The 14,059-nt window shown below is 31.5% G+C and overlaps 1 protein-coding gene across 1 annotated transcript; it reads left to right on the top strand.

The window, feature by feature from the left end:
• Positions 1–6,571: 6,571 nt before the first annotated feature.
• On the top strand, positions 6,572–8,787 carry LOC112510465 (histidine-containing phosphotransfer protein 4-like). The gene is made up of 5 exons (XM_025115886.1): positions 6,572–6,637; positions 7,081–7,211; positions 7,313–7,453; positions 7,530–7,602; positions 8,555–8,787. The coding sequence occupies exons 1-5, from the start codon at positions 6,572–6,574 to the stop codon at positions 8,600–8,602; spliced, it is 459 nt and encodes a 152-aa protein (XP_024971654.1). The 3' UTR covers positions 8,603–8,787.
• The last annotated feature ends 5,272 nt before the right edge of the window (positions 8,788–14,059 follow it).

Here is a 14,059-nt window from a genome sequence, read left to right as displayed (position 1 = left end):
CATGTTTTAATTGATATACGATTATGTATGTTAATTTGATAAAGGTTAAAAATGAAACATTTAAAAGTAAAGGATGTAAAGTAAATTAATTAACTAATTATAGGGGTATAAAGTGTAAATTTAAAATTATAATTTAAAAAAAAATCATGTATAAATAAAGGTATCTTGATCATTTAGTATTTTAAGACTTTAAGACTTTGCTTTATAAGATAGTATAGATTAGATGTGACCATACAATGTAGTGTAAAGGAAATATGAGATAAATCATGAGATACTCCATAAATGGTAGTACACTTTGCCATTTGGGTGTACTTGGTGGTTGGATCTTGTTCAGTGGTTCACATGGGATGGGTTAGGTTAGGTTGGTCGATTTCCGTTCAAATCGTCTTAAAAGTATAACCCCAACCCAAACCATGCAAGTTAGTTGAGGTTAGGCTAGACTAGGCTGGGTTGTGATAATGACCCAACCAAATGGTTGCGGTTTAAAAATTTTCAACCCATGCAAATTTTCTTAAAAGTATAACCCCAACCCAAATCATGCAGGTCAGGTTGGGTTGGGTTGGTCGATTTGAAGGTGTCTAGACGACCCAACCCTATGATTGCGGTTTGAAAATTTTCAACGAGTTCAAATTGTCTTAAAAGTAACCCCAACCCAAACCATGTAGATTAGGTTAGGTTGAGTTGATCGGGTTGAAACTTGTAACACTTATCCTATGTTCTTGAAAAGGAAACATAGTTTTTTATTTGTGTTTTTGAAATGGAAGGCAAGAGAAGGAAATGAATGAAATGGAAGGCAAGAGAAGGAAATGAATGGGAAAGAAACAATTTTTCTTATTTTTTATTTGAGGGTATTTATGTCATAACAATTTTTCAGACTTTTTTTTCCCTTCTCACATTTTGGAGGAAACATATCATTTACTTTCCCTCCTAAAAAGTTTTGAGAACACGTGTTTTTTAGTTTTCCCCTCATTTCCGTCTCTATTCTTCCCTTTCCTTGTAAAAAAAAAAGGTTTTGAGAACGAAGTGTTAGCTTGTATCATGTAACAAACAAGTGAAGTTAGGTCTTTTATCAAGCAGACTACAAAAGAAAGGTTCTAAGGGGTTTGTTTAGTTGGTTTTTCATTAATTCCTGTATGGATAAAGCTTTCATATATGGAATAAGCTACTTTCTATATTATTAAATCACTACCAAATAATCATGTATAACTGACCGAATAAGAGGTCAGTCTCATTAATCTCATTAAGCTCTTAGCAAACACGTCCTTAAGTTGTTGACGTTATCAACCATTCCACCAACCATTGTTTTTGGCATGTTGGTCTTTTGACTAAAGTTGCTCCCTTGAGTTTACATAGTCAAAAATGGGTTTGAGAGTTACCCTTTGGGTGAAAGGTGATGCGGTTTATTTGGGGATGCGAATTACCGTTTATTTGGGTAAGGATGACAGGTTTGAAGACATTTGAACAATCCAAGTCAAACAGTTCCGGATTGATGCTATTACATAATAATTAGGCCGTGATTCGTGAATTACCTCAGGTTGGGTCAGTTTGGTTGGAACTTGCTCAATCTCTGAGATATAGATGTTTAAAATAGTAGAGTGAGGACATGTTTGTTAGCAACTTAACGAGCTTAATGAGACTCATAATTTATTCAATCGGCTATACATGATTGTTTGATTGTGGCTTAATGATATAGAAAGTAACTTATTCAGTAAACTTTTAGGAGGAACATTATTAAAAAATCTAAGTTTTTTCAAACGATGTTCCTACCAATTAAATAACACCATCCTTTTTATCTGTAAAAAAATCTTTCCAATTTACATAAACATGAAGCAGTAAAAACATCCCCTCAGGCAGGTGCATGATGAATAATAATAATAATAGACTCTACCTAGTGTAGTGTGAGTTGGGTATAGATTGATAGGTACACGTGGAGTAATTGTAGAGATAGAGGCGTGTGGAATCTTTCTGCTCTCATGTTGTTTTGCTCAGGAACAAAAGCAGAATCTTTCAGCAACAGAAATATTTCCTGAAATTATAGGCAAGAAAGAAAGAAAGGTATGACGTGGACCACCGCCTATTTGTATCCTTCTCTCTTTTGTGTCTTGTTCATATTCTCCATCCACTGAATTTTCCCTTCTGCATCTAGATTTGCACTACGGCCATATCAACTTTGGACTTTGTGTGTTGTTTAATGGTCTGAACGGCTTATTCGTTCAACCATATAAGAGGGTTCCTTTACGGCTTAATCGATAATCCATTAAGCTAGAATGGAATAAGCCTGGACACCACACTTGTTGCCGTTAAGCTAACTCAAACAAATTAATACCAAAAAACTCACAAAAATTACCCAACCCTCTCTCTTTGCGTCCCTCAAACTCTTTCATCCCTTAGGCTTGTTTGTTAGCAGCTTAATGAACTTAATAGGTCTCACAGCTTATTTAGTCAGTTATACATGACTGTTTGGTAATGGCTTAATGACATAGAAAGTAGCTTATTCAGTAAGATTATAAGGGGAGCTTTATGCATAAAGCCAAGTTTTTTCTAATTATGTTCCTCCGAATTAAAAAACATGCTATTTCCATCTATGAAAAACCTCTCACAAACAAAAAAATTTCAATATATATAGACAAATTAATCCATACATGACAACTTTATTCGTATAAGACTTAATGAAAAACCAATCAAATAGTCATATAGAAACAAATAAACACCCGTTACTAAGGGGCCGTTTACCAAACGCTTACCCAGGTAAGCGCTTACCAAGTCACATTACCTTACCGGATGAATATGGTAAGGACCAAAAATCTTACCCGGTAAGAGGGAGACAAGGACCAAGAGTCTTACCTGGTAAGTGAAGGCGACGACTCTTACCATGGTAAGCGCTTACTGGGTAAATTGTTGCATACAATGTTGTTTTTGTGGACAAAAATCTTACCTAGTAAGTAAGTGGTAGTGTTAAATTTTACCGATAAACGCTTATCGGGTAAATGTTTGGTAAACGGCCCCTAAGTCATTGATTTTTGCTTGTCTACACAATACTCATATTCGGTTATCTATACCCTTTAATCTTTATGATCTAGGTTCATTCCTTTGACTTATATGCCAATTTCACCCACTTGGTTTTTGGTTCTTGAAAGAAAAAAAAAAGGTGTTTATAGGCTATAGCAATAATTCTAGCTTTGGAAATTCAAATTGTGATTTGTAGTATGGAATAAGTAGTAGGAGTGGATTGTGTGTTTTAATTGGGTTTGTGTGTGTATATATATACATATATGGTTGGTTCCGGTGAGAGAGTTAAAGTGAGAAGCGTAAAAAAACCATTGGATGTACATTAGGATGAGATGCACATTGGATCAATCCCTGTATCAAGTGTGATTCATAGGTGAACATGAGATTGAAGGTTATCAATGGTTCAGATCTCTTCTTACGTTTCTCACATTAACTCTCCTTATCACACAATCCTTTGTTTAATTGCAACAATTAAGGGGGTTGCATTAGATGAACCCTTCTCTCTCTATAACTATATAAAATTTGAAATTTGATACCCAGTTGACAGAATATATAGCATGTAGGGAAAACAGTAGAATGGTGTAGTGAGTTTATTCTTATGGGTATAATCCGAAATAAAACCAGAAACCAAAAAGGAATAGGAGAATCAAGGGTCTTATCATGATATAATTTTGTGAAAGAAAGAGGAAGCAGCATGATTTCTTTTATTTTCTTTCATTTCTCTTTGGTTCCTTGCCACTCATATTGGCATCGCCTGTCCATTTCAAATAACACTTAGGTGCCGTTTACCAAACGCTTATACCAAGTCACTACTTTACCAGATGAATATGACAAGGATTAAAAATCTTATTCCGGTAAGAGCGAAGACAAGAATCGAGAATCTTACCCGGTAAGTAAGGACGAGAACTCTTACCATGGTTAGCGCTTACCGAGATAAATTGTTGCATACGATGCGTTTTAGTAAATAAAATCTTACTCGGTAAATAAACGATAGTGTTCACGATCTATTTTATAAGCCTACTTGGGTATTGAGTATTTGTTTGTAAGAACTGAATTTTTTGCACTCGATATCGATAGTTTCAACTCMAGAAAAAAGAATCCAGTCAAAATCTTTTTTCTTACATAAAACCATTCATATATCGTATATGCGGGTGTCTAGATAACATATATTTTATATGGATTCATTTGGTTMTTTTGATTCTTGCTCGAGCCGGATGATGAAAAATTATCATGTCCGGTTCCTTCGGGGGATGGATCTGGGTAAGTGTTTTGGTAAACGACCCCTTAATCGCCATTTCTATATATATAGGGACAAGTTCTTTTGTCAACTCAATAATTGGTATTAACTTTGTGGACCAATATTGACCATTGATTCTTAAAATCTATGGATGATATCAATTGTGACATATTTGTAATTAATTAAAAATGAAGGATATCAAAACATAGGTGAACATGGGTATTTTTGGGAGAAATGTCCAAATCAATAATTAATTAATTAAATCGGTTAAAAATCAGTAGTTCGTAGAATCATTCGTGTTGCATTATGAACACTTATGAATACATATGAACATATATGTAACTTATTAACTAATCTTAGTCTGTAACTTTTACATATGAACATACGAGAACACTTACGAACACTTATTTGCACCTGTTAAAACTTATGAACAGTAAAGTAATAAGCTTTCACACGTGAACACAATAATATATGAAACTGGGAGTGTGCATCAGGGTTCTTTGAACCTCATTCTATATATTTTATTATAAATTATGAATGGTTATAATTAAAGTTGGAAGTAATTGGTTGGATGTAAATACGGAATGATGGTGGTAGGTTGTTGAGGTTAGACTTCAATTATGTTTGATGCTTTGGAAAACGATTGGTGAGATTTGTTTTTAAGTCGGCTGGAAATGTGTTACGACTTTTAGTTAATTTTAAGGTTTATTAAATCAGTGATTGTAGAGCATCACCTCACCATTTAATATATGCGTTATAAGATATTTGGTAGATTATTAATTAATTATTAAATATTATTATTTAATGTTCCAAATCAGATTCAGGTATGGAGATATGTTCTGATTCACTATTTAATTATAGATTAAATTACATTTTTAGTCCCTATAGTTTCTTCAAATTTCATATTTTCATCCTTGTGTTTTTTTAAACTACAATTTTCATCCTTATAGATTACTTTTCATTGATGTATTAGTCCTTATGATTTATAGTTTTTTTTTTGTTCTTTTCATCCCTGTGATTTACAACTCTTTACCTTTTTAGTTCCTTATACTAAAAGGTAAGAATTGTGGGCTGTTTGACAGTTGTTGAACGGTTTGGTGCAGAATAATTAAATAGTCAGAACGATTAAGATGCTCTCATTTTATAATGCAAAATGAAATATAATTGTTTGATAATTGTTTACAATGAAATTAGGGCGCTGAATGGTTAAAGAAGATCCATAATACAAAATCATTCAGATTGTTTTAAAACCATTAAGAGACAGATTTTTTTTTTCGTTAAACAAAATTCACCTCTTAAGGATTCAGGAACTGTATTTTAATAGAACTATTAAGAGATAAACAAACAACCCCTTAGGGTCTGTTTGTTAACAATTTAATAAACTTGATAAGATTCACAACTTATTCAATCAACTATACATGATTGTTTTGATAGTGACTTTATGATATAGAAGATGGTTTATTCAGTAAGATTCTACTATGAGTTATATGCATAAATTCAAAATTTTCCAAACGTACGCATCCCAATTAAAAAACACGTTTATTCCATCTATTAAAAACCTCCCAAACAAAAACTTGTCAATTTATACAGACAAATTAATCCACACATACAATTTTATCCATATATGACTTAATAGAAAACCAACCAAACAACCCCTTAGACTCAAGGACCTAAATAACAATGAACTGTAAACTATAGAGTAAAAAACCTTAAAAATCTAAACCAGATGAATAAAATTTATAATTTTTAATAACCCACATAACATAATTTACTCATAATTATATGCCCTCTTTCCCCAAAACCACCCAACTTTACATTCCATTTTTTGTACATTTCTTACTTAGGAAATAAAAACCCATTTTATATACCAACCGAATAAAATTATTTATTCCAACCCAATTTGTATTTATTTATATTATGATTGAAGTGAAATTAAATATTCATTATTCTCTCATTAATTGGATTTTTTTGGAAATGGAATGAACCTTTTTCCTTAGCTTTTCGCTCCATACTACCTCGCTCACTCTGTAGAATCGAATCCGGGTTCTGTTTTACATGCAAAAAGCAGCAAGGTTTGGTAAGCGCCTTTTGTTGCTTGGTACGTCTCCCGTGCCGATCCGATACTTGCTTTTTTTCTTCTTTACATAATTAAATACATATTATCGCGTTGATACCATGCCGAAAAAACCAATGGAATTTATTTGCTAAATGACAAGACATTATATGTCCTCTTTTTTGTGGGCCTATAAAACCCCTCATTACCATTCCATATTTAGCATCAAACTCACATTTCAAATTGTTGCAAGTTTCTTTGAAAGAATAGTGATGGAAAGAAATCAAATGCAAATGCATAGGCAAATTGCTACCATTCGCAAATCGCTTTTCGATCAGGTTGGTTTTAGTTTCGGTTCATGTTTATGTTGTATACATACGTATTACGTATACGCATATAATAGTATGTGAAATGAAATTCTAGGCACCATTTGGGGTTTAGATTTTGTAATCCTTGTTAAAATCTCATCTTGGTATATCAGATGTTAGGTTTTGGCTCCTGTTGCAGTCAAACGTCAGCTAAACTTCAACCATTTTTGCTTCGTATATATTGAATCAAATGGTTGTTTTGACGAGTAATCTAATGGGGTTTTACATATTCTTACTGGTTCAACACTATTGTGAATATGGACCTTATGTGCTCTACCCTTTAGTTTTAATTTTTTAATTTAGGATTACTTTCAAAAAAAATCTTAGATGCGGAATTCCACAAGTTTTTATAGCCAACAATGCATTAAATTTTCTCGATAGATATTAACTTATCTGGATTTAATTATCAATAGGGATATCTGGACGAGCAATTCGTACAGTTGGAGGAGTTGCAAGACAATTCGAATCCCAATTTCGTGGAGGAAGTCGTCACCTTGTTCTATCGTGATTCCGCTCGTTTTCTCTATAATCTCGATCAAGCCTTGTACGTTAACTCGATTTCTTTTTTATTTTATTTAAAATAAATCGTCGTATTAATAATTGATTAATTAAATTTATATTTATATTAATATTAATATTATTCAGGGAAAAGAGGCCTTTGGATTTCAGTAGATTAGACAGCTTAATGCATCAGTTTAAAGGTAGCAGTTCTAGCATTGGTGCCAAGAAGGTTAAGATTGAGTGCACCCACTTCAGGGACTACTGCAATGCCAGAAATACTGAAGGGTATCAAAATTACCATTCTACCCTTTTTATTTTTTTTTATTTTTATTTATAAAAAAAAAATTGGGACATAATGCAGATGCAAGAGGACCTTCCAACATGTCAAGAAAGAATATACAACTCTCAAAAAGAAGCTTGAAGCTTATTTTCAGGTGGGGGTTTATTTTTATAGTCCATGTTTTAAAACAAAATTAATAACGTCTACGTGAAATGTCGGTGTTAAATCGGCATTTCAACGGTTGATGATGGAATTATATATATGTATATGTATGTATGTATGTATGTATATATATACATATGTGTGTGTGGGGGGGGTGGGGGGGCAAATCGTATGAAAACTGTTTGAAAGTTGGAAACTGTGAAAAACAGTTTATATGTGTTGTTTCATAATGAAACAACATATGTGAACATGAGTGTTCGTAGAGTGTTGTTTATTAGATTGAATGTCAAATGTGTGAATAAAACACAAAAATATGTGTATATATGAAACATAGAGTTATCTCTGTATACAACAAAATATGTAAAACAATATGAATCATAACTTAAAATCAAATTGAGTGAATTGTTTTGATTGATTTTCATATGGTTGGTTTTACATATGTTGATGTTTCATCTATGAAAACAATACATGAAACTGGTTTCACAGGTTCTAACTTTTAGACGGTTTTTATATTGCCTAGTCTCACGTGAACCCAACTTTATATACATACATATATGTATATACATAAATACATACATATATATATATACACACACACACACATGATGACCTTCAGGAGAAAACCATAAAAAAAAAATTTGATGAACATGATAGTAACCGTTCATCTATATGGTATATACTTGTGCATACAATAAATTTTGTAAGTAACTTTTCAGCATGCACACGTGCATGAAAAATATGAGACATATTCAATTATTTGTATGCACATATACATACAATATATATGAACGGTTATTAAGTTGTTGATTAATTTTTTTTTTTTTATGTTCCCCTTGACACCCCCACTCTCTCTCTCTCTCTCTCTCTATATATATATATATATGTATATATATTTTTAAAAAATTGTGACCTAACTTTAGAATTATTTTTATATGTGATCTCAGATGTCAAGACAAGCTGGGCCCATCGAGACGGCATGCCGGCCCAGATAAAAGTTTTGGATTCTAATGGGCTAAAGATGGCCCATTTAGTAGACTATGCTTAACAAACCAAACCCATTGGGCCTCATTGTACTAGTAGTGGTATATTGTCATAAAACGAGGTCGTCTTGATAGAAGAGAAATGCTTTAGAGGGTGGTACGATGTGGTGTTCTACTTGTTCTTGGTTTTTGGTTTCCCACTAATCTTACTATTAAATATCAATCAATCAAATCAATTACTAGTTTTTTTTATACCATTAGCGTGCACTTATTTTGCATTTTCACCTTATATTTAACTCAATGAGTATATTCTTGTAACTGTAAACTTAACAAACATAAGGGTCGTTTATCAAATGTTTATTCGGGTAAGTGCTTACCAAGTCACATTCTCTTACCGGATGAATATAACAAGGACCAAGAATCTTACCTGGTAAGAGTAAAGACACGGACCGAGAGTCTTACCCGATAAGTGATGTGATGACGACAACTCTTACCATGGTTAGCGCTTACTGGGTAAATTGTTACACACGATTTCGTTTTGGTAGACTGGAATTTTACCCAATAAGTAAGTGATACGGTTGAATTTTACTGTTAAACACTTACTAAGTAAGTGTTTGGGTAAACGACCACGTAATGTTAAAAGGACGTATCAGACATCATGTTATTTCATTACGATCTATTAAACATTCAAATAGACATCGTGTAAACGAAACAAAGCAAAAAAGAATCCCGATTAGCAACATAAAAAGATTCTTAAATACTAATATCTGAGAAAACGTGTAGCTACTCTTATTCACACTAATAAACTAAAATTGTAATCTTAGGGGGTGTTTGGGATTGTTTATTTAAAGTGCTTATTGACTTATTTCGGTGTGGTACTGGTGATAAACAATTTTTAGTGTTTGGATGAGAATAAAAAAAACTGCTTATACCGATGTCAAATCAGTAATAAAGAGTTTTTGATAAGTTTGAACATTCTAACTTATCAGATCTAAATTATTAGCTTTGGAAACTTATTTATCTTTTTAACCTTAAACCTAACTTACGCATCGGATTGGAGCAACCTTCATCTGCCAAATCGAAAATCAAACCGACGTTCACTACAAAATCGAAAATCAGACCGACCTTCACTGCAAAATCGAAAACGACGTTCAATCGATATTCACATCGACCTTAATTGCAATCAAAAATCAAACCCACCTTCACTGCAAAATCGAAAATCAAACCAACCTTCACTGCAAAATCAAAAACCGACCTTCAATCGACATCGACATCGACCTTCATCAACATTTTCCTCTCTAGTTTCCATGGCTATCGACTTCCATGGTTTTCAACTTCCACGGAGATGGTCCATGTTTTGTTCGATTTCACATAAACGAGAGAAATGGAGATGGTCCCTGTTTGATTCAATTTCACAAGGTCCTTTTGGTCATTTTACATTTATAAACAAAATTTACCAAACACTACTAAATAACAACTTATCAGTTTATTACGTTTTGGTACTACCATAAGTTAATTCAAACACTTTTATAAAACTCTGATTTGACACCAGATAAGTTGATAAAACACTTTTACAAAAAACACAAGTTATTTTAAATAAGCAGTCCCAAACATCCCCTTAAATTCCCCGTGCTAACCATTACCTAGTGGCCACCTCCTTCCGTAAATGCATTGCCTTGGGCGTGCCCACCCGGGTTCGATTCCAGGGGAGGACAAGTTGTCTTTTCCGATGCTTGCTTATGAGGTATGACAAGTAGGGTTCACAAAATGTGGACCACGGGGCCATGAGGTCCCCACCATTAAACCTTTTTTTTTTAAATTCCCCATGCTTTGGATAATTTTGGCAACAACACTTCATCATATAAGATTGAATTATAACTGTTAATCACTAATAAAATGTTTTTTTTTTGAACTTATGAAACGTAGAATCTGATTGATTTATGTATGGAAGAAAAACTTTGTTATACCAATTGAGAAACCAAGATACATCTCGATTTTATTGTTTCCTTTTATTCTTTGTCTATTAATATAATACGGTTTTATATGGTTTTGAAAAAATGATAATGTAATTATTTTTTAATAAAATATAAATTCGAAAATATTGTAATTAAAATTTTGAAAAAAAAGTGATATTAATATCAAATTAACTATTTAAAAATTCTCGTTTTTTGTATAATTTATTTGATTCAANTTTAAATTTTTTTTATCAATAGTTTTATAATACAATATATATATATATATAAAATAAAATTTTCATTTTTTTCCTTAGAGTCAACATAGTTAATAGTATATAGCCACTATTATAGGTGTATAACTTGTTTTAATTTAAAAAATTTAATTAATTTCGAGAATTGAAAAAAAAAAAAAGGGGGTAGGTGAGGGTGAGATATTGCGAATGGCGGCATTTCTCGCAGGAGGTAGGTGGCCGTTTGCTTTTTCCGGTGGTAAAATTCTTCTTCACCTATTTTTTTATTTTTATTTTTATTTTTAATTTCAGAAAATTATTCAACCACATTCTTTTCCTTTTCCAAATTATACCCTTAGAAGAAACCCTTTTAAGTTGCGTATTAAAATATCTTACCCTAAAAAATAAACCAACCTTGTTTTTAGTCCAAAATATTCATCAAACTTTAAGTAATTTGTTACCTTTTCTCTTTAATAATAGTGGATTTTCAGACCAGCTTACGTGCATCGACTAGTTTTCTGATGATTATAATCATTACAGGTGAACCTCAATCACCGTAAGGGTTTGTCAGCGTTTGAATTCAAACTCGAATAGATGAAATTTTTTACTGCATCTTTGTGAGACTTAACCAGTACAACACAACCCAGGTAAAATTTTAACTTATGTGCCTATATAAATGAAAATTGCCAAATGTATTGAAAATAATAATCATAAAACTATAATATAAAATATAATAAAGTCAGAAAAATAAAGAGGTGATGTTGTATCATTAATGCCCCACCAAAATCGTGAATACAAACTACTTGTTTGATTTATTTGTTATATAAACGTAACTGTTGTGTTTCTGGTCTTTATTTAACAAGTTGGTTGTTTCGTAATTAATTTATGGGAACATTGATTTCGTGATGTTCTGAACTTGTTTACATAAGGCCCTACACGAGAGAGGTTAGCAACCTTAAGTATTTGGGTACCCTTCTAATTATAATGAGCACATGGTCTGCCCGAGATGTCAACAATCTGAGAAGTCGATTATGTGATATCAAATATAGTGGTTGCTAATGGCTTGCTTGCTTAAGAAACTTGTTATATACTTCCTTTACCTGATATGTAATGAATGTTTGTTTTTTTATAATTCTTTGTTTTTAGATGCTTCTCTTCTGATAATCACTCACGATCTGTGTCCAGGATAACTTTTTTTTTATTTTATAGAAAATGATGAATTGAAAATGTATCTTATGGGCCATTTACTAAACTTTTACCCGAAAAATGCTTACCGGATAACTTTCATTATTAGATGAACATGACAAAGGGTCAAAAATCTTACCAGGTGGCAGGTAAGAACAATGATAAAGATGGAAGGGTCTTACTCGGTAAGTGAGGGTTGCGACTCTTACCCGGATAAGTGCTTACCGGGTAAATTGTTGCATATGATACCATGTTGATGTACTGTAATCTTTCTCGATAAAATAAATTATAGTGTTGACTCCTAACGATAAGTACTTATCCGGTAAGCATTTAGGTAAACGGTCCCTTATTCAGATGGCTTGTAGAAAAAGAAAATATATGTTAGAATTTGTTGACTTAAATTTATGGAATTGTTTTTGACCAAAAGCCAAAGAAAATAACAGATTCTAATTCTATGCTAGGCATGTGTTTTGTTTTTCAATTTAATTTTTTAACATTTAAATTAATTAAATTAGACAACTCATTTTTATAATACAACAAAATAAATAGTCATTTATTTTTGAAGACAATAATTGAAAATTCAAATATTATAACATCTTTAACAGCTGTGTTAAAATGGAGAAAATGTGTATTTTAACAATTTTTGCTTTAACAACTATATCATATTGTATGCTAAAATAGAGTAAAGAGAGAAGATCGTAAAGATCTCTAAATTTAGACAAATCTTTAAATATAAAGAGAAAATTATTATTTTAATACTTCCTACCAGTAAGAGGTATTGAAAAAAAATAAGGCGCTGTTTGTTTGCCTCTTAATAATTCCATTAAGAAGAGGCAGTCTTTGAATCGTTAAATGGTGAATCTTGTTTGGCAAAAAAAGAAATATGTCTCTCAATGATTCTAAAACACTCTGAATGATTTTGTATCTCGGATCTCCCTTAATCATTCAGCCCCCTAATTCCATTGTAAATAATTATCGAACAATTATATTTTATTTTGCACTATATATGAGAGCTTCTAAATCATCTGTCCACTTAATCATTCTGCACCAAGTCATTTAACAACTACCAAACAGTCCCTAAATGTTTTCATTTTTTTACACTTGAAACTTCAAAGCAAAACGTTGTAAAGGTAACCTTGACAGCGTTTCCGCAGTAAAGGTTCGGTGTTTTTTAACTTCACAACGTTTTCATATGAAATCTCAATTGTAAAAAGTGGTCTCACGGCTCTTACGAAAACAAACTGGTCTCACGTGAACCCAACCATACACACACACATGTATATATATACACACACACTTGAAAGTATTCGCACAATGCAACGAGATATATCTCCATTTTATTATTTCCTTTTATTCTTTGTCTATTGATATAATACAATTTTATAAGTTTTTGAGAAAGTGATAATGTTTTTATGTTTGAATAAAATATAAATTTGATAATATTGTAATTAAAATTTTGAAAAAAAAATATCGATATTAGTATCAAATTAACTATTTAAAAGTTTTCGTTTTTTTATGTAATTTCTTTGATTCAATTTTCTATTATAATTTAATTTAGGTCCAATAATGAATCAATTATTTTTGGTTTAATAATATAACTTGTTATAAATATAATAATTAAGTATTTTATTAGTTTAATAACGAATCATTTTATTTTTGGTTTAATAATATAATTTTTTATAAAGATAATAATTAAGTATTCTGTTAGAACTAAACGATTATCCTAATTATATTTTAGATATTTTATATTTAAAATATGATGTTTATTCTGTATATGATTATGTTTATCTGCAGTTAGTTATACGTATTCAAAAATGAAAGCTTAATAAGTTATACTTATGCACAATTTACTTGTAATTCTGAACTTTAAGTAAAATATATCAATAAACAGTATTTTATATAAAAAATAATTTTTAAAAGTTTTTATCAAATACACCAATCAAATAAACTGTAACTCCCATTAAACTAACTGTTACCAAACAGACCTGAACTCGGATATTTTTTTTTTCCATGAATACGATTAAGATAAAATGGCTTAAAAAAGGTAATAACAATCAGGTAAAACGTAGGCCAGCGTGCAGGGTGTTAACGGTCTGTCT

This window comes from Cynara cardunculus, assembly GCF_001531365.2.
Source record: "Cynara cardunculus var. scolymus isolate 2C chromosome LG 3, CcrdV1, whole genome shotgun sequence".
NCBI classification, from domain to species: Eukaryota; Viridiplantae; Streptophyta; class Magnoliopsida; order Asterales; family Asteraceae; genus Cynara; species Cynara cardunculus.
This window is presented reverse-complemented; position numbering and strand designations above follow the sequence as displayed.

Excerpts from the sequence above, each read along its gene's own strand:
- LOC112510465 (XM_025115886.1), top strand. The coding sequence starts at position 6,572 with ATGGAAAGAAATCAAATGCAAATGCATAGGCAAATTGCTACCATTCGC. Across the intron at positions 7,212-7,312 it reads TATAATCTCGATCAAGCCTT|GGAAAAGAGGCCTTTGGATT; the intron begins GTACGTTAACTC and ends AATATTATTCAG. Across the intron at positions 7,454-7,529 it reads AATGCCAGAAATACTGAAGG|ATGCAAGAGGACCTTCCAAC; the intron begins GTATCAAAATTA and ends GACATAATGCAG.